Below are 21,786 nucleotides of genomic sequence, written 5' to 3' on the forward strand. Positions count from 1 at the left end.
ATTCATCAACTAGAGCATTTTTAAGAGAAATCCAATTTCTTACCCCTACTAACCCACGAGCAAATATTTTAGCAGCACCTGTCAAAAGTTGTTTCGCATAGACAAACTTTTGCAACTGATTCCAGCCCACTGTATCAGCCACGTGTTCAAACTCAACAATCCAATGTTTCATGTCAATGGAATTGTCACCGCTAAACGCTGATATGCTCTCTTTGATATCACGAAGTGTGAAAGCAACCCTATGACTCCTATGTTGTGCTACTTCTTTAGCTGCATTAGCCACCGTTTCATATGAACGTTCACTACCATCATCACTCTGATAATTTGCTTCATTCGAATTAAAATGTGCTAATAACCTATCTTGCAAATCTTTCTTTAACCCGTTTGCATTCAAATTGAGCTCTCTCAATTTCGCTCTTAACTCGTCAACCGTCAACGCTCTGATTTCGCTTGCTTCCATTTCCGAAAATTTTTTACAATATCAAATCAAATCAAATAAAAAGGAATCAAAGTAAAAGACAAATAGATACATACATAAATATTGTTCTTACTACTACAAATGCTGCCTGCTTGTCCTCCTCTGAAGGTATGCTCTATGCATCGCCTTTCGTTGCTGCTACTGCTGCCTTCGGTTCTGGCTTGGTGTCGTATTTACTTTTGTTTATATGGCTTGCTTTTGTGTCGATACTTTTCTTTACTCTTTAGTTTGCATTATTTTACATTTTGTGTTTGTGTCGTTACTTTTCGTTACTCTTTAGCTTGAATTATTTTAACTTTTGTGTTTGTGTCGTTACTTTTCGTTATTTTTTCTATTCAATTTTAAGCTCTTGCTATGGCCGACTCGCTACCCGACCAATCTTTTTGGGTTACCGTTATGACGCTAAATTGGCTTCGTCTCGCCACACCGCAGTTCAAAATTTACTGGTCACAAATTTTATATGTATGTATGCACGTCCGATATATTCACTTACATAAGTACATCATTTTTCTACTTTTCTTCTACGGATTTTTCTTTTGAACACCACGCTAGGTACATTCTTACATATATGTATTTTGCGTATACTGTACGTCTTAGGAATATTTTCCACAGAATTTTGTAAAAAAAACGCTACCTTTAAGTGCGTCAGCTTGCACTTTGTCCACTTCACTCGCAATTCTTTAGTTTTTATTTTAAATGCATTTTACGCATTTTGTCCACAGCACTTCTGTAATCTATTTGTGCACACAAATTCTTTTTTATCCACGCGCGCATGTATTACGTTTCTGGCCGAATTTCCGGCACATTTAAACAAATTTTCACTTTTGGCTCGATTTATGTATGCGCACACGACAGTATTAAACTTTTTAAATTTCACTTTAGCAAAAATTTCACTATTTTTTCCCGTGCTAACAATCCCGGACGAGCCCCCAATTTTGTGGTTCTTACCTCACTCAATCACGACTTCCAATCAAACACGACACAGTTTATGATTTAAAAAATGTATTTTACATGAATTCGGATTATTACAGGTATTTGTTTAATTTTGATTAAATTATATTAAAGAACTTTTATGTTGAATAAATTTGACGATTTAGTACATTGTAAATTTTACCAAGTAGCGCAACTAACAGCTGATCGGTGAAAATTCGCACATTCACACGCACAGTTCTCGACTCAATTTCAAAACAAAACTTTAGATTATTTAATTCAAATTTTAAAGTGAGATAATCCTTACAAATTTATGTATACAGAATATATATGGCGTTTTTGTTGTTACTAAAACAATAGTTTTATTTATATTAAAGCCTTTATCATTTTTTTTTTTTAACTTTGAAAAATCTCCGAACACCATTCCTTCATTATATGACATTCGACTGCCTAGTCCACTGCCTTCCACTCTATTCGCAACATAACCTCTACTTAAGCTGCCAAACTATATAGTAAACAATGATTTAGTAAGTGTTGAACGACCGACGAGTGAATAACGACTAACTCCTATTCAATTCTATTCTAGTTTCTCTACTCCTAGTTCGTATGACGCTTGCTCCGCCGTGGTGTTGCCACGCTGTCAGGATTAATTCCCACATACTTACATACATAAAATATATTCATACACAAATACAAAATAGATATGACTCCTCACCAAAATTATTGTTATAATGCAGGAAAATTACGTCTTTGTTAAAAAATACTTGATACGGATATTCTTTCTGCTGCTGCAACTGAAGTTTATGCAATGGCTTTTGATTGTTTTGCTGCTCAATCGTTGAAGTCAAATGTGACAGCTGTGTTTATGCAATGGCTTTGATGAAGAGGTAGATGGGTGTAATATGGATAAGAACTATTATAGACGCCGCTTAAATGTGGCTCCAAACAAATATGTATAGTATACGTTCATAAATTGTATACCAAAGGGTTTCAAGTTTGATAGTAGTTTTTGATTAGCTCGTTATTGCTGTTACTGTACATTTGTGGTTTAACCCGTTTCGCTAGCTGACAGTCTTGAATTTTTAATTAGTCTGTGCTCATGAAGCTTTGGTAATAAAATTTATGTAATCACTGCTTCTTTAAGTTTCCGCGCCTCCTACGATGTTCTATGACGATCTTAAGCATTTAGGGTTTTTGAACTGATTTCCTTTCGCCAAATTGAGGTCGATATTGGAGAAAGGTATGTCAAACAGCTTGTGGTTGGCGAGATTGGAGATGCGCAGAGTATGCTACGTTTCGCAGACTATGAACACTTTTGTTGGTGTTCTTTGCTATTAGCTATTGTTTATCTAGAAAGGGACGCCCACAATTGACTTTGGGTGCTATTAACTTTTCAAGAACTTGTGCACTTGAGAATTTTTTGTAATAATTTTTCTATCGATGAAGCAACCTTTTAAAACTCGTATGTTCTTTTTAAACTGCACTTTTCTACATCCCTTAAAGATATGTGCCTTTATTAATTTCTTATTGTAAATACATTCAATTTCTTTATATTTTATTCATTTCAGCTTCCTTTTGCACTTCACTGCGTAAGCACATTCTATTCGCTTGATTTCCTTATTATTTTTACCGACAATCTTATAAACAAAATATACCAAGCGACATTATTGTTGTTGAGTTTGTGTATCGCTAAGATGTTTTGTCTTGTAGAAATTAACATTGATGTTAATGGCTTGCGTTTCTCTTCGCGTTCACGTTGCTTCTTTAATTGAGCTAATTTTAATTGCTCTTCTTTTTGCCTTTCAAGTTGCACACAACACATTTTTTTAAATAGGCAGAGATCGCCAATGTGGAGATTTAAGCCACGTTTTCATTTATAAAAACTTTAAACTATATTTTTTAATACGCCTAAATGTATGCGTCTTTTTTATTTTAAAATTTTCACCATCATGAAAATTTTTGAAAATTGAAAAATTAATATTGAAAATTAAAATATTTATAAAACATTTTAAAATCACAAAGTTCAAAGTAACTAAAATACAAAGTTAAATAAAAATAATAAGAACCCTACACTTAGCATAATCAACGTGGTCATATCAAATCGTTTGTGAGATAATCGGTTTAGTACCTCGATGGTCCGAGTTTGAAAACCCAGCAAAGGAGTATCTTCATCGATAACAATTCTTTACGCTGGGATAGTATCTTTATCGATAATTCAACAACAAGGAAGCCGCATGAGCCCACATTCCTATGAAAATCTTTTATTTACCGGCATCGACTCGCCCACACACATTCCTTCATAAAGCTTCCGGAATACATATATTATTGGGCCACAAATCGAATATATATTCCGTCAATTGAGACCCCAAAAAATAGGAATCGATATATGAACGACTGGCAGTTAAAACGTTGTTTATAAGTTTAAATCTTAGAAACGCTTAATACAAGCCTTCTCTTTACTGCCATCCGTCCACATAAACAACTAGAGCCTTAATGAGTTCTATTCTCAATACTCACTCATTATATTTATCCTCATTGTGACGAACTGGCTGTTGATCAAATTCATATGAATCGGCAATGGCTCCCAACAATTCACTTGTACTCATACCCTCACTCAAATCATCTAAAAAGTGTTTCATTGTGCGATGTGACAAATAATAAAATGATGCAATTCTACCCAAAAATGTAGGTATTAGCACATTATCCTGTTGCAACACACATGCAGCCAATTCTAAATCATAAATCACACGTTCTATCAACGACGAAAGGAATGCATTCAGTTGCTCTGGTTTCAATCCATCCAAATTATAATAAGTTGGATTTCGTAAGAGACGTCGAAAGAAATATGTCCATGTGAGATAATCCAAAGCGGCCTGCTTAGTTTGCACTGTACCCGATACGATCTCAGCATTTATATGCTCCGGCAAGACATCTAACAAACTCGATTCGACGGGGAATGGATCGTATAGAAATTTTTTATAAAAATTTTTCTTTTCATCGTGAACCAGCACAACAGCAACACCTTCATTATCGAATTGTGGACGTCCTGCGCGACCCATCATCTGCAGCACATCGGTTATAGGCATGTCAACATATTTTTTCACTTTGCCATCAAAATATTCGGTACCCTTGATAACGACCAAATGTGCAGGTAAATTTACACCCCAAGCCAGAGTTGCGGTGGCAATGAGTACTTGTATTTTTTTGTTGAGGAAGAGCTCTTCAACCACTTTACGATCTTGTTCTTGTAGACCGGCATGATGAAGACCAATGCCAAATGCAAGGCAAAACTTTAAGTTAGCATCTTTAATTTGTTGTAATATTTGATGCATTTCGTGTTCGGGTAAATGTAGAAATTGTTTTGGGTTGTCATCACCAGCCACAAACGTGATCAAATCCAATGCAGTGAGACGTGTCTGACGACGTGACGAGACGAAAACGATGGCTGGTTCGCAGGGCGAGTATGTGCGAATAGCTTGGAAAGTGGGACGATTCATGGTGGCCATGCGTGGACAGTAATGTTTGCCTAATGAATGAAAAAGAAATGTTTTTAGGCTTTTTTAAATGGGAAGGACTATATTTTTTTCATGTTCGTCAGAAAGATTTGTTGTTAAATTTTTTTCAAAAAAAGCAAAGCTAAAAGAAAATCCAGCAACAATAACGTAATAAAACAAACAAGAACTACATTATAAAAATATTTCCGAACGAATAAGAAAAAAAGTGTTCGTTCGGGATTTGTATACAAAGACGTTTTCCGTAATAATAAGGACAGCTTTATAACTTAATAAAAATTGGAAAAAAATTTAAAAATATACTTAAAGTAATGAGAGGAAATGCATTATCTTAAAATGTCTAAGAGGTATTTGCCTCACAATGGTCCGTCTGTCGAGTTGGTAAACAAATTTGACTATAAATTAGGGTCGAATGGGTGCATGCAAGTGAAAAGCAGAAGCGTTGGATGGATTTATGACATTCCAACTCAGTTACTTTCTTTAACTCTTACAAAACTGCAAGGCCTGAAAGTTAGCGCATCTATGACAATTATGCGGGAGAAGATATGTAAACATAGCTCCAAGCTCAGAAGGCAGACGGTTTTTTTAATTTGAAGAGCTGTACCTAAAAAGCAATCCTTATTGTGATGAGATTTTTGGAAAACTTCAATTTATTAATACTATAAAATTAGTACAGTAAAATTTTAAGATCTTTTTAATTCAGAGTTTAATAAAAAACTTTGAGAGTTCAATCGTATTTTTAATCAATGTATGTAAAGGAATAAAAGACAGTATATATAAAAAAAAAAAAAAACACAAGTCGCGATATATCTCTGGACAGATTTAGGGTGAGCTTCTCTCCCAATTTGCGTCGTGCTCCTTTTGATTTTTCCTATAAATTGGAGGGAGATGTTTACACCGAAACTTCTTTCTAATTGAACACAAATTTTTTGATGTTGCTTTACCCTGAGCTTGAGCCCAGGGCCTTGGGTGTGGTAGGCGGAGCACGCTACCACCACACCATGGCGGCCAAAATATATTATCCTGTGTATTGTATTTGTTTTTGTATTTTATTATTTAATTTCCCAGCACAACAATTTGACAAAATTATTTTAAAGTGCTAGTCAAAACAGAAAAAAATAAATAAAATAGTAACAAAAACAAAAAATGTAATATTTAAAAATATGACAATAAATTAACTAATTAAGTTACAATAGATAATAGACGATTGATAAGAAATTTTCATAAAAAAAAATGTTTTAATAGAGCTTAGCCTAGGGATGAAGAACAGAAATTATGGTTAAAGGAGAGTTGCAATAGTAGTACGGTAGTAAGTTTAACCCTTAGAGAAGGTTGAAGGTGGTAAGTAAAACAGGATGAGAAATCAGTTAAGGGAGGAAAATAGAGTCAGTTGTAAAAGCAAATTATCTCTTTCTTGAAATGCAGTGCATTACTTATTTGCCGTTTTCTAGTTGGAAGGGAGTTCCAAAGGCGGATCGAAGTGACAAAGAATTGCCGTTCAGAAACTAACATGCGGTATTTAACATGCACGAGGAGCATTAACCTTGTTGAATGAAGAAATTGAAGCCTTCGAAATAGGTAATGAGGTTCTTTGGTGTAAATTATCTTATGTAAGGTAGTAAGAGTTCTAACCTTACAAGGTTGTCATATGTCTAGCAACTTTTCAGAGTAATAGGAAACGTGATCAAGCCTATTCAGCCCATATACATATTTGGCAATGTTATTGTAAGCAACATTTAACTTCTTTTTGCTCGCATAGTCACAGTTAGAAAAAATCTCACAGTGAAAATCGTCAGCGTAGTGTATTTAATTAGATAAAAAGAAAAATGTATGACCGATCTTGGAAGTTGTAATTTACGGGTATTTTTTGCGGCTACTATTTATTATTACAAAAAAGGCTCTGTTGGAAAAGGTATCCACCTGGACCTTGAGGGATCACCGAAATATACCATCTTTTACACAAAAATTTATGACAAATTAATATGTACCTAAATCTCCTTAAAAGTATGCATATTTTAGACACCGCAGCAGGAACAACATTATGTTGTAACTTTATTAGGTCTTATTCTGATTAGAAACTAGTTCCAAAGCTTGGACAGGATAGTACAGCTTTCATAATAAACTATACTACACACATTTCGCGCTTTTTATTTTACCACGATTATAAGATTATGCGGTGCCTTCAGCCAGAAAGCCTACATTAGTTGCATTTACAGCATAGTGTAAGCTGCTAGCATTGAAGAAACTGTAGAAGGGTTGCCCAATTCCCGACAGGTTCAGGCTCCATTTCGACTGCAGTTAGATACAATGCCTGAGAAGGAGTGCCATCGGAAAGCTGGCGAAATCATTCTAAGAAAAATTAAAAATTAAATTTAGAAAATTAAATGAAGAAAAATACTCACAAAACAACAACAACGACTAAAATTTCTACTGCAATGCAAAGACTACGGGATAACACCATCACATCTAAAGGGTAAGACAAACAACATTATTCACGGATTCAAACTAGACAAAACGAGGAAAGAAATGGAAAAGATACAAAAACAATTTATACAGAGTACTCAACCTCGAAATAAAAGAAGCGAATATACAAATTAAAATAGTAAATAACACTTTGAGTCACATTAGGGATGACCTTAAAAAGAGATTAGACGAACGCGACTTAAGCTTAGTTTTGGAAAATCAAACACAATTTACAAAAAGAGAATAAACACTGCTACAGAACATTGTGAATAACACTGATATAAATGTCCCCCCGGAAAACCGTTGGTTACTGTCATTGGGAAAAAAGTTTGCCTTCCCAGTATCGAGGGAATCATTTTCTCCCATTCACGTGATTGCAGATCTGGAGCAAGGTATTCAAGCAATAGGAGATGACATAGAAAAAGATACACTAAGATGTAATGTGGCAACGAAAATAAATACATTTAAGAACAAGTTAAGAAATAATCAAAAAGAAAAACTCATACTAAAAGTTTACGAAGACACTAAGCATTTTGTTAAAAAGTACAAAGATGTAGCGATTATAACAAACTCAGATGAAACAAAACAGTTATGATGTACCAGGTGGACTACAAAAACAAAATGGAGCAATTATTGCACGATAGACAAACATACAAAACAATGAGAACGGATCCAACACACCAATTATTACGGAAAAACAACAACATTGTAAACGAGATATATAAACAGGGGAATATCAGTCTTTACTTAAAAAAACAATTAACTTGCACTGCAGCTACAGCCCCAAGACTGTATGGCTTACCAAAAATTCATAAAGAAAACACCCCACTTAGACCGATATCATAATCAGTAAGTGTGCCATGTTTAAAACTTTCAAAATTTTTAGGAAAAACCCTCAAAAGTATAATTTCGGACAGTCTTAATGTGAAAAATTCCTTACAACTAAAGCGCAGCTTAAAAGATATCACGATTTCAGACGATGAAATTTTAATATCGTTCGACGTTGTTTCCCTCTTCAGAAATATACCGATTCATTTAGCAATAAATTCGATTATAAAACAGTGGGGTAACCTACAAATGCTTACAACAATGACGAAGAAACAATTTCAATCCTGTCTTGAATTCTGCTTGAGGGAAAACAATTACTTCACGTATGATTGCACTTTTTACCAACAAGTATATGGTATGCCTATGGGGAATCCTCTTTCGCCCATTGTAGCTGATATAGTTTTAGACAAAATTCTTGACGACAGCATTGCCAAGCTCAAATCAAAGGACATATATATCAGATACATAAACAAATATGTAGATGATATATTCGCAATAATTAAGACTAAGGACGTGGAAGAAATACTAAAAACATTTAATAAGCAGCATACTAAAATAAAATTTACAATAGAAAAAGAGAAAAACAATAAGTTGCCCTTCCTATATATTGAAATCATAAAATCAGACCAAACACTAAAAACTAATTGGTATGCCAAAGTCGTATCGTCATCCAGAATGATAAACTATCATTCGAATCGCCCATGGATGCAAAAAAAGAACACGGCCATAAACTTTATAACTAAAGTTTTCAATCTTAGTGAACAGGAGTTCACGAAGACAAACATCCAAAAAATTCGAGATATTTTATACAAGAACGGCTACCCTAATAAACTAATAGACGCGTGGATAATAATAGCCAAAAACAAAGCTAACTGCACGCCAAGCAATACTGAACAGAGAAAAGAACAAGAAAAACTAATATACACAGGCGTGACATACATACCAGGATTAACGGACATCAAAACAATAGGTAGCATCGCACGCAATAACAAAATAAAATTGGCACATAAACCAAATCAAACTTTAAGTACAATATTTACACAAACAAAACACAAAATCGACAGAGAACAACAACATAATGTAGTATACCAAATCCAATGTAATGGGAGCGCAGCCGAAAATTGCAAACAAATATACATTGGAACAACAAAACGATCGCTAGGCGTCCGAATAAATGAACAGACTTGACGCGAAAAATAAGAAAACAACAACAGCAGTATGCGAACATTTAACCAACACAGGACACACAGCGGACTTCGAAAACACGAGAATATTAGATATTGAGGGGAAAGAAAGAACATGAATGACGCTGGAAGCATTGAGAATACAACAAAAAATCAACAATGCTATGCATTATAAAGACGTCAATAACATCATCTGCGCTTACATGACGGCATTATCTAGTGGACGATTCAGTGCAGATGTTGTTTATTTATGTTTAGTATTGTCTATATGTTTTAATAAATTTATTACACATTGAATGTAAGTGGAAAGTCTGTTAAATAGTTGTGTAAAGTTTTCATTGTTAAATATGTTAATGTTTGTTTTGTTTTATGTTAAAATATACAGCCTCCCTGAGGAATATGGAAAATACCCATCGAAACGCGTAGGAGAAAAAGAAAACCTTGTGTTTTGTCTTGAAATTATCGGCCGAAAAACTCCAATAACCACAAACTTCAACTAAAAATTGGACCAAAATTAATATAAAAATTAATGCCACTTCTGAATTGTACATTTTGCGAAGCTACCACCTAACCAAAATTATATACATACATTAAGGAGACTTAACCTAATCAGGCTTACCTGAAAATCCATTTATGTGCACTTGCAACGGAACTGGGCGAACAGATGGCTTAAAGTTGTACAAACCCATTTTTTTGATTCCCAGCCAATTGGCTAAGTCTTGTGCATTCGCCAGAGCAGTGGACAAACCCACAATACGTATATTGCGACCTGTGTGTGATGTGATGAAATTAGTTCGTGAAACAATCACTTCAATAACCGGACCACGGTCCTCTCCCAACAAATGTATCTCATCGATCACAATTAATACCACATCCTGTACATAATCACGAGTCTGCCACGAACGACTAATACCATCCCATTTTTCCGGTGTCGTAACAATAACTTGACTTTCACGTATGGCTTGTATATCTGGCGTCGTATCACCAGTCAACTCAACCACTTTCCATCGTAGAGGTGGGCTTTCAAATCGACGTTTCCAGTCATTGATACGCTCTTTAACAAGCGCTTTGAGTGGCGCAATATAAACAATTTTAGCAAGTGGGTGTTTATTGAAAGCACGAAAAATAGCAATCTCAGCTACAATGGTTTTGCCCGAACCCGTTGGTGCGCCCAAAAGCACATTATTGTCCGTATGATAGAGACAATGAAAGATTTGTGTTTGTATCGGGTTGAAATGTGTGAAGTTGTAAAGTGATTCATATTGTGGGTTTTTTAAGCATGATACCGCTAATGGTTGCAGTGGCAGTAATTCAGTGAGCGGTGGATGATGCTCTGGCAGGACCAAATGCTTGAAGGAGAGCGCTGTCCAAGTGGCGCTACCCAACCAAGTATCGCTTGCAATACGTACATAATATTGAGGTGGCAGTGGTTCCTTTAGTGGAATGGTCATAACAAGCTGTTGCGGCTTGCCGCTATAAACAAATTTTCGTGTTGCCTTAAACAGGACAAGTATATATTTAAATATAAATATATATGTCAATTAAGATATCGGATAATCTTACCTGAAACTGTTCGGAATGATAGATAAAATTCGATTCGGGATCTTCAATCCAAATCCAAAAAATTTCACTCACTTTTCCATGCACACGATCATTCCAATTGAAATCGGCCCAAAGGTCAATTTTAATGCGCAGCACTGTGCGTGTAATGGGTTGGAGTGTGGCCTCAGTTTCGAGCATAGGAACTTCTCGCGCCGATCGCAATACCAATTCAGCATAACGTGGATTACGTAATATTTCCTTCAATTCATTTTGTTCCATTTCACGCAGCGTATAAAGACTTATACCGCGTTGTTCTAGCTTGTCTATTGTTTCAGCATTAATAGAGGTAAATTGGCGTAACGGTGTTTCGAATTCCCATTGTTGCCGTTCAAACATTTTACATATTTGCAAAAGACGTGAAGCCAAAATGGCATTGTTGTTTCTCAATACTATGGAAAAGAGAGCGCGTGTAATACGTACGATATTTTGAACAATGTAAGCCATGTCGGACACGAGCGAGAAAGATTTGACATAGCCGTGTGAGAGGTACGTTTGCATGAGGATGTTAACCTGTAAAGAACATTTTTGGAACTTTTAATTTCTCTCAAAGCAAGTCTGAATGACCATTTCGGTGCAGGAATCGCAATTTAGTTATTCGATTGTTAAATTAATACAATAATTAAAAAAAATTTTTTAAGTTAAACGGTTTTATTGAAAACAATACTTACATGAAGTAATAATGATACTAAAAGCTAGAAAATAATCAGGTAGGTCCTAGGTACTAGTCAACACACTCCTCACCAATCTAGGGTGTTGATTAGACAATTAAATAAAAGCGTTGGGCGCGTGAAGTTTCTAAAAATGTGAGCCGTAGCATAACCTTATTAAGGTTCAGTTGGTCTTACTTATGACTATCAATAGAAATTTGACGCGTCCAACGCTTTTATTTAATTGTCTGATCAACGTCTAGGACCTATCTAATTATTTTATAGCTTTTAGTATTATTATTACTTAATGTAAGTATTGTTTTCAATAAAACCGTTTAACTTAAAAATTTTTTTTAAATTATTTTATTTTCAAGTTTTTAGTCTTTATTTAATTGTCTATTATTTCTCATTCTATTTTGTTCATTTAGTGACTCATTATTACAAGGACTCTTTCCTGACAATTTGTTACAATCTAAGTCCTCAATACATAATCCTTCCAAAGACTTTACTCGACTGCGCCTCGTATGCTTATCCCTCCTCCAACTCCAAAATATTTTGATGTCACTTCTACCGGACTGTATGTAATATTTGTTCAAAATATGAGCCAAATCGAACATCATAGGTCGCTTTCTATTCATGTTTGTATTATGTGTTCCAAATATGGACCCAATCCCCCACAAATACGAAAATTTTGAATATCTCAATCTTTGCGCCACCTAGCGGCGATTTTTTTCACAGGGCGCTTTATATTCATGTATGTATTGTGTGTTCCAAATATGAGCTTAATTGGACCACAAATACGATTTTTGTGAATAGTTCGACCCTTGCGCCACATAGCGGAGATTTTTTTCTTATTATTTCATTGTCATCGCCCTCTATTCATGTATGTATTATGTGTTCCAAATATGAGCCAAATCGGACCGCAAATACGATTTTTGTGAATATCTCGATCCTTGCGCCACCTAGCGGCGATTTTTTCTTATTATTGCATTGTCATCGGGTTCTGAACTATATTCCAAGTTTCAAGCTTGTAGCTTATCGGGAAGTTACTAAAATTTCAATTACAAAATTCGTTCACAACGGCCCGTCAAATCAAGCTAAATAAAACCGTTTTATAAATGCGATGACACTCGATTGGCATGATTTGCCTGCAATTACCATATTTACATATGTATATGTACATGCTATATTTCTAATACTAAAAAAAAACAACAGAAATATGCAGAGGAAGGAATCTACTTATCTCTTCAACTTGCATCGACATCCAAACATTTATAAGTCGACACATTTAAATTATCTTAAATTTATCTAAAGGAAGCCCTAGGAAACTTCAGCTTGTTTGTTAAGTAGCTGATTCCAGAGAACAATTAGAAATATAAAATCTCATAGCGTCCATTAAAAGGGCAGGGAGCTGCAAATTCGAGGCATTGTGCAAGTATTAAAAATCGAGTATCGTTCCCTACACTTGAGCGTATAAATAATGAATACCATGCACTTCAATTGAGGCTCTTTTATTGGCTTTCATTCCACTCCTGAAATTTATTTCCGAAGGAGTTGTGTTGCATGACCTCTGCTATAAGCAATCATATTAACTATCTCCGTATTCAGCTTCGTTTTTATTTATTTACCTTGCCGCTAACATTTTCACTGCCTCCAGCCGCTTTAACCCTGCAATAGTAGGTACGTAATTCATCCAATTCCTCCAGCTCATCATCACGCACTTTGAGTTGTTGAAATTCTTGTGCCTGCGAAATCATTGCAAAAATTTCTGCCTCGTTCATAAAAGGTTTCAACAATTCGTTAAAAATTTCAACTGTATCATATTTAATATAAAAATGTGAAGCTGTGCGTCCCAAATCAGTTATATTAAAATCCATTGTTCGTTGGTTGAAACGAATCATGCGCGCCTTATCCAAACTTAAAGCAGCAGACATTATGAGGCTTCGACGTTTCGTTTCCAGTGAGGGATCTTTCTGTAGATCACTGTATTCGATGCCATATACATGAGGATTAATGCGCATACGTACGAAAAGATATGTGTAACTCAACCATTCTATAGCCTCTTCGACATTAGAAATGGTACCAAGCGTCACTTCGGCATTTAAATTATCGGCAAGACATTGCACAAAATTAGATTCGATGGGGAATTGATTGGTCAAGAGAGATAAATAATGATTTAATTTATCATAGGTGGTTATAATGGTGCCGACACCCTTTTTATCAAACTGAGGACGACCTGCGCGACCAAAAATCTGCAACACGTCCAAAATTCCAAGATCAATGAACGAACCATGCTTCGAATCGTAAATATCAGTGCCTGCAAAAAATTTGTAATACAATGGAAATCCCTTGTCAGGAAAATAACATACCTTTAATTATAACAGCATGCGCAGGTAAATTAACGCCCCACGCCAAAGTCGCCGTACATACCAACACTTTAATGTGACCTTCGCCGAAATACTTTTCAACCATTTGCCGGTCGGAACGCAACATGCCTGCATGGTGAATTCCTAAACCACAAGCGAAAAGTTCAACCAACTGTTTATTGCGGCTTTTTTGTATTGCGCGCTGTGCCAAACTGTAATTATTTGATGCTTCGTTGGGTAGAAAGAATGCACTTGTATTGTGTTGTTGTGCCAATTCACGCAAAGTTGTGGCAGTTCGTACAGTCGCGTTACGGGCATGCACAAATACCATAACTTGATGTTCACCCTTAACCATTTCCAAACATTTTTGATAACAAACTTGATCCATATCGGTGAGCTGTTGTAGAGGTTTTACCGACTTTATGCCAATAAAATTTGTATCTAACGGCACAGGACGGAAGCGTGAATCGAAATAGAAAAGTCCTTTCATTGGATTGACACGTAAAAAGTGTGCAACATCAATGTAATTTGGTAATGTAGCTGAGAGACCAACAATTCGTATCATACTTTGTGAAGATTCAACTAGGCGGAGTGTGCGCGCGACAAGTGCCTCAACAACAGGACCGCGTTCGCCGTGCAACAAATGCACTTCATCAATAATGAGAAGTTTAACTAGACTTATGAGAGCAACATCGCCAGCGCCTGGGGAAAAGATGTTTAACTTTAGTTAGAATTATCAATGAGGATATTAAAAAATTCAAGAAAACATTTTAATTTAAAGAACACAGAATAAACTTAACATATTTATTAATTTTAGATAATCAATACTATTACGATTGTTATTGTGTACAGTTTGTATATAGTCCGTTGCTGTAGCAGTGCTTCGCCCCATCCAATAGGCGCGACCGATCACAGATTGTCATCAACATCCTCTGATGGAACTCCAAGGAAGCTTCAGTTACAAAAGAGATGGACCATAGTGAGAGGGGTTTTAGAACTGAAGAGATGGTTGGTGTCATGTGGGGACACATTGCAAGCAGGACATACATTTTGTATGTTGGAGTTGATTCTGGATAGATAAGAGTTTAACCTGTTACAGTACCCAGATTGAAGTTGAGCTAGAGTGCGTTCCTCTTCTGCGAATTCTGGGTATTTTTCTTTAAGAACTGGATTCGCTGGGCAATTCCTGGCATAGAGCCTGTTTGTGCTTTTTTACTTCATACGCCTGGTTCTCAGGTGCCGTATTTCCTTATAATGCCTACGGAGATGACCCCTTAAGCCCCTGGGAGGTGTGGCCTCATCAAACATATGTCTGTTGGGATGCGCAGATTTCTGGGTATTCAACAGAAACTGTTTGTTCAGCATTTCATTTCTCTCCCTAATGGGGAGTACTCTCGCCTCATTGTGTGGTGGTGGCGACCATATCGGGACGCATAGCATGCAATCGGTCGGCCAATTGCTTTGTAAGTGGTAATGAGATCGTTTCTTTGTTGTTGTTGTAGCGATAAGGACACTGTTGATGTTGTTGTTGTAGCGATAAGGACACTGTTGTTGTTGTTGTTGTAGCGATAAGGGTGCTCCCCGAAGGCTTTGGGGAGTGTTATCGATGTGATGGTCCTTTGCCGGATACAGATCCGGTACTCTCCGGTACCACAGCACCATTAAGGTGCTAGCCCGACCATCCTGGGAACGATTTATGTGACCACATTAAACCTTCAGACCATCCCCTCCCTCCCCAACCACAAGTTCCATGAGGAGCTTAGGGTCGCCAGAGCCTCGCCTGTTAGTGAAACAGGATTCGCCGCGGATAGGTGAGGTTGACAATTGGGTTTGGAGAAGCTATATATTGCGCTGGCAACCTGAAGGGTTGCGCTACACAGCCCCTTGAATCTGGTATTTTAGTCGCCTCTTACGACAGGCATACCTACCGCGGATATATTCTGACCCCCTAACCCGCTGGGGGTTAGGACACTCGCCGAAGGCCTTGATAGTGATACGTAGTTTTCGAAAACCATACTGATTGGCAAGACGAAAATTTGATTGTTGTTGTTGTGGTTGAGGCGAAGCACTGCTACAAAGCAACAACAACAACGCAAATTTGCAGTGAAATAGGGAAGCAGAATGGCTTCAAGTGTTTTGGATACTGGCGATAAGAGAGATATCACACGATAAAAATTTTCTATGTTAGTTGGTTTCCCAGGCTTTATTAGCGGAACCACCTGGCTATTTTTCAGGAATGAGGAAGGTGGACAGGGACAGGTTTAAGATCCCCCAGCGGATTATAAAATAAAAAATAAATGTAAGGCGCGATAACCTCCGAAGAGATCTAAGGCCGAGCTTCTCTTCCAATTTGCGTCGTGCTCCTCTTGCTTTTCCCTACAAATTGGCCGGACGGGACCTACATGTTTTATGCCGACTCCGAACGGCATCTGCAAGGCAGATGAGTTTTCACTGAGAGCTTTTCATGGCAGAAATATGCCCGGAGCGCTTGCCAAACACTGCCGAGGGGCGACCACGTTAGACAAATTTTCTTCTAATTGAAAAACCTTATTTCTAAAATTTTGATGTTGCTTTGCCCGGGGTGTGAACCCAGGGCATACGGTGTGGTAGGCGGAGGGGGAGGGGGGGGGGGGGGTCAGAATATACCCGGGGTAGGTATGCCTGTAGTAAGAGGCGACTAAAATACCAGATTCAAGGGGTTGTGTAGCGCAACCCTTTTATGTTGCCAGCGCAATATATAGCTTCTCCAAACCCACTTGTCAACCTCACCTATCGGTGGCAAATCCTGTATCATTATCATGGATCTAGAGGGTAGGAGGGCGAGAATGGCCAAGGTCGCATGTGGTCAATACAAATCGTTCCCGAGATGGTCGGGCTTGGTACTGGAACGTACCGGATCTGCATCCGACAAAGGACCATCAACATCGATCACTCCCCAAGGCCTTCAGGGAATATCCTTATTGCTACAACAACAACAACAACGACAGGTTGAAGATATGCGCTAGATAATTAAATCCCTCTTTGCCTAGTTTTTTAAGCATGGGCTAGGCTATGCCGTGTGGGCCTACTGCTTTAGATGGTTTAGCATGAACGATGGCATCTTCAACCTCTTTGGCGGTGATGGTAATTGGGGACGCGCTGTGTTCATGCTTGTATACGCGTCTTTTGGCCCGCCGTTTGGGGTAGAATGCATTACATATTGTCGGCAGAAAGCGCCCGCACATTTTTTCGCATCCCACAACACTTTATCGCCAAAGGCGATGGAAATTTTGCGATTATAATTGGTCGGGTTCGATAGGGACTTTACGGTGGACAATAGCTTACCTCCACCGGCAGAGAGGTTACAATTCTTTCAGTGCTCCTCCCATTTCGCCCGCTTGTGTTTATCTACCAGCAGCCTGATGCGTTGATTTATATCCCTTATTTGGGGTCGCCGGGGTCGTGCTGTTTTATAAGGTCACGTTTTCTCGCTAGAGTTGCGGCCTCCGCAGAAAAATGTGGCCGGATTTTCGGGATTCTACCAGCGGAAAGGACGCTTCCCCTGACGGCCATCAGTCGGGATAGGGAGGGCAGCAAAACGATTGTCAGTATGAGTATTGAAATCTTCCCACTTTTCTTTTTTAAAATTGATGAAAGTGCGTTTTTCAGTAGTGATGGAGCCGGTAGATCGCACGAGCGAAATGAGTATGGGTAGGTGGTCGGATGCCAATGTTACCATCGGCTGCCAGTTTGACGCAGTTTACGAGTCCTCGCTCACGATTGATATATCTGGCGAACTGTACAGGTTCCTACCATTCGAGTGGGGGCGTCTCCGTTTATCGTGCAGAACGTCGTTTCTTCTATTTGGTTCGCCAACATCTCGCCCCTGCTATCCGCCTGTGTGTTGGAATGCCACAGATTTTGGTGGGCATTGAAATCGCCTACGATAATGCGATTATCGCCAGTGAGTAGTACGCTGATGTCAGGGCAGTATCCACTGGGGCAACAGGTGCCAGGATGATGATTTCTAAATTTACATGGCCTGACCGGAAAGTATGCCTTGACGTTCCAGGACACTGTCCCTGCGGCCGATGTCTGGATCAAATATATGGTATTGCACTGAGTGGTGTATGATAAACTCGAGACCGCCTCCAGAGATCCATTACTGTTTAACTGCAGTATTCTGAAGTGCAACGGGAGAGACGTCGTCGCTCTGGGGGTGACGGGTGACTACGGCTGAGCTGAGAGTGATCTCCCCACCGCTAAACAATTTATGATGTTTTCATATTTTCCTCTTCACCCCCTCTTTATTAGCCAGCTGCTACTAGCTATATTTCTACATGTCCCTACCCTTTTCCTGCCTTTCTGCTTCATCCATATATCATTATGTTTACCTCAACTATTCTGCTAGGCCACCGATTCGGGGGCAAATGAAGAATATAACAGAGCGGAGGGCTCGGGCAAGTTTCTGCCAAAATTTAAATGGAAATTCTATATGTGCTGACCCAGCTGGTCTAGGGCTACGAATGTTCCTACAATCAATGTCTGCCGTAAGAGTCGACTATAGTTCGAGGGGTCAAAAAACTCCTTTCTAAAAAAAACTGTTCATATCCGTAAAACCGTCGGTGAGTGTTTTTGCGGTTAAGAAAAAAGCTATATGCGGTATTTTTTTATTTAACTGATTCCATAAAGATATAAATAAATGACATATATGTATGTAAACTCCTATACTGCTACTACAGGCTCGGTACACTCACAAATATCAGTGTGCCAATATATTGCTGTTTATGTTTTTGTTTTTGTATTCAATAATCGAATGTACCCATGATTCAATCATGGAATGTACCTAAATTTAAATTAACCTTGTCACACTTATGCTGCTACAATCACAAAAACTTTGTAGGCTGTCTTATGTTGATTTCGAATTAAAAAAAAATCGTTCTCTCACCTTTCCTCGTTACAACATCCCATTTCTCCGGCGTAGTAACTAAAACTTGTGTTTGTGTCATTTCCGTTTTGGACAACTGCATATCGCCTGTCAATTCTCTCACGACAATATTCAAAGACTTTAAACGTTTTCCGAAATTTTGCACCATTTCAGAAGCTAAAGCTTTCATTGGAGCAATATAAACTATTTTGAATTGATCACGATTAATGACACCATCTTCAAGATGTGCACGAATCGTATGAACCATAGCAAGCATAGCAACATTGGTTTTACCAGCGCCAGTCGGAGCACAAACCAACATATTCTCATTGCTGTGATATGCAACCGGATACACAACTGACTGTATGCGATTCAATTGCGAACAATTTTCAAATGCCATTTTACCAATATCATCAAGTTCAGAAATTTGTATACGATTATTACCAATACTTAATGTTGGCGGTTCATTGGCTGGTATTTTCACCTCTTCATATTGCTTATTATCAATGCGTTCTGCATTTTCGGGCAAATGTATGCGATTTCCACCGATGAAACCAGCATGTTTTTTAGCATTCAATTGACTATCAAAAACGTATGGATATTGTACTGTGTTGCTATGATAACTGGCTGCTGTACGCATTTCTTGCAAGCGTTGTGTGGACTTTAAGACTGGCTGCTGTTGCACATTTTCAAGTAATTTACGTTGTTGTTGGAGGCGTAATTGTATTGGATTGAGCTCGCGCGCCATAGTCGCATCTTCATCTGCATCATCATGTGGGCGATTCTTACTTTGTAACATGCGATTCAATTTTTTTTCGTCACGACGATTTTGTTTGCTTAGCTCTTTTTCTAATGCTGACTGCACAACAACAGTTTTGGCTACAGTTGGACGCATTTCATTGGTGTTTGTATTGCGTTGTTTAGCCATTTTGTTAAGTTGCAAAAGTTGCTGTTCACGCTTTTCGTGCTTCTCTAGCACTGCGGAAATAGTGGTGCGTTGCTCGAGCAGTGTCCCAATTAAATTGAAACGTTCGAAACCTAAAAGTTCGATCAGTTCATTTTGCAATTCGTTATTAGTGCGTTTTGAGCTTAGTTGTTCGCTTACTTTGGCTACAAGTTTAGGATCACCCGACGTTGCCGAGAGTTCCAGCAGCTGCGACAATTCACTTTCATTTTCAGCATTGCGATGTTGTTCTTCTTCGTTGTTCCATTGCATATTGAAGTTCACAGCAGCATTTTTTTTCAATTGTGCGTTGGGTGCTAGATCTTGTAATTGTTGTAAGTCCAATAAGAGTGGTCCTTTCAGACGTATACGTATATTTGTTCCCCAACTCTTTTTGTCATGCGCATCACGATTAGTTTTACGGTTCCATTGTTTGAGCGCGTCCAATTGGAAATCTTCCAGGAGCTCACGTACCGCAGTCACACATTGGTGTATTTTTGTGAACTTTGTTTCGAAAATACTTCCAAACATTCCGCGTACACGCATTTTCGATGCTACAGTCACGACACGTTGTTCTACCAACAGCCAGAACAGGAAAAGTGTAGCATGCTCCACCACCTGTGGCTGCTCTTCGTATCCCATACATTCTTGGACTATATTGCGTAGCTTTTGCAGGTGTACTTTTGCTTGCGGTTGTTTTTCAGTTGGCAGATGCTCCAAAACCTGTATTAGCGTTTGCCGTTCCGCAGATTTTCTGTAAGATAATGGAAATTGAATAAATATGTTTTTGGTAGTAGTGAAGTTTATGGTACCCACCGAAATTTGGGCCAAATTTTTCGAGTGAGGTATCAAAAGACGCGTATTAATCTCGAGAACAATAATCCGAAGGCGGAAAAGAAAAATGTTATCTCTGTCCGGATATTTGCAGTTGAAGTTGGCGATTTTCATGTGGTTGTTGTTGTGTTTTACCCACAAAAAAAATTATACATCACCGTGGCGGTAGCCACGGTTATACCACACACCCGGACTTGGCATGGCGTAGCCCAGGGTTATTTTTTATAAGCGCGGCCGAAGGCCGCCAACGCAGAAAGGTGTTCTGCGCAAAAATACTATGGTTCCCACCCCCGGTTTCGGAGGTACCCGCGGGTCTTTTTTCGGTTTTACGTAAAAATTTTTTTGAACGAGTTAAAATCTTTATTTTCCGCCTTCGGATTGTTAATCTAGACGTGAATACGCGTCTTTTGATACCTCACTAGAAAATTTTGGCCCAAATTTCGGTGGGTACCGTAAACTGCACTATTACCATGTTTTTTTTGTATAACCCATACGCATTGACGCACGAAGCTGCTGAAATTCAGTTCACTTACTCTTCCTGCAACTTGCGCAAATCTGCATTAGTGGCGCCGGTTATTGGTAACTTCGCTTCCAAATCAGTATTCGCACGCAGCGCTGAAGAAAAGCGTGGAAATTCTTTCATTTTTCGAACGTGAAACCAATGAAACAGTTATATTTCACTTTTAATTGGAGAAGACTAATATTTCGTTCTAATAAGAAATTTATAATTATACAGCTGATGCAGGGTTGCTTTATAAATTGCAAAAAAAGTTACAAATTTCGGAAGATCCAGGAAGTTGAAAGACGGTCACAAATTGTAAATATGAATTTTTCAAGTTTAATAAATGCAATAATTAGTTTATTACAAAAGATGTTTTTCATAAATAGTCCACACATATCTTTTTGTAGCAGTACCACACATGCATACATACCTTTAGTGTAAGTGGCAAGGCGAATTCAGTTGAGGTGATGTTATCCCAACAGCTGATTGCTTCTTCTTGGTAATTTTCCATACAAAGCCTTGTACAACAGTATGTCAGTTAATCGAAATCAATTAAAATTTTCTTTTGACTTGAAATTCTTCTGCACGGCG

At 38.0% G+C, this 21,786-nt stretch overlaps 1 protein-coding gene across 1 annotated transcript in view; it reads right to left on the bottom strand.

Annotated features, from left to right (window-relative positions):
* The window catches only part of obe (obelus), a 36,991-nt gene extending 15,407 nt beyond the window's left edge, over positions 1–21,584 (bottom strand). The window contains exons 1-7 of the mRNA XM_067759422.1: positions 21,227–21,584; positions 18,938–20,613; positions 14,014–14,712; positions 13,273–13,961; positions 10,959–11,507; positions 10,015–10,891; positions 3,926–4,934 (exon numbers count right to left, since the gene is read on the bottom strand). Of these exons, the coding sequence (XP_067615523.1) occupies positions 3,926–4,934; positions 10,015–10,891; positions 10,959–11,507; positions 13,273–13,961; positions 14,014–14,712; positions 18,938–20,613; positions 21,227–21,336 (5,609 nt within the window). The 5' untranslated portion in view covers positions 21,337–21,584. The remainder of the gene's footprint in view (positions 1–3,925; positions 4,935–10,014; positions 10,892–10,958; positions 11,508–13,272; positions 13,962–14,013; positions 14,713–18,937; positions 20,614–21,226) is intronic.
* Between the last annotated feature and the right edge of the window lie 202 nt (positions 21,585–21,786).

The sequence above is a fragment of the Eurosta solidaginis genome, chromosome 1 (genome assembly GCF_040869045.1).
Source record: "Eurosta solidaginis isolate ZX-2024a chromosome 1, ASM4086904v1, whole genome shotgun sequence".
NCBI classification, from domain to species: Eukaryota; Metazoa; Arthropoda; class Insecta; order Diptera; family Tephritidae; genus Eurosta; species Eurosta solidaginis.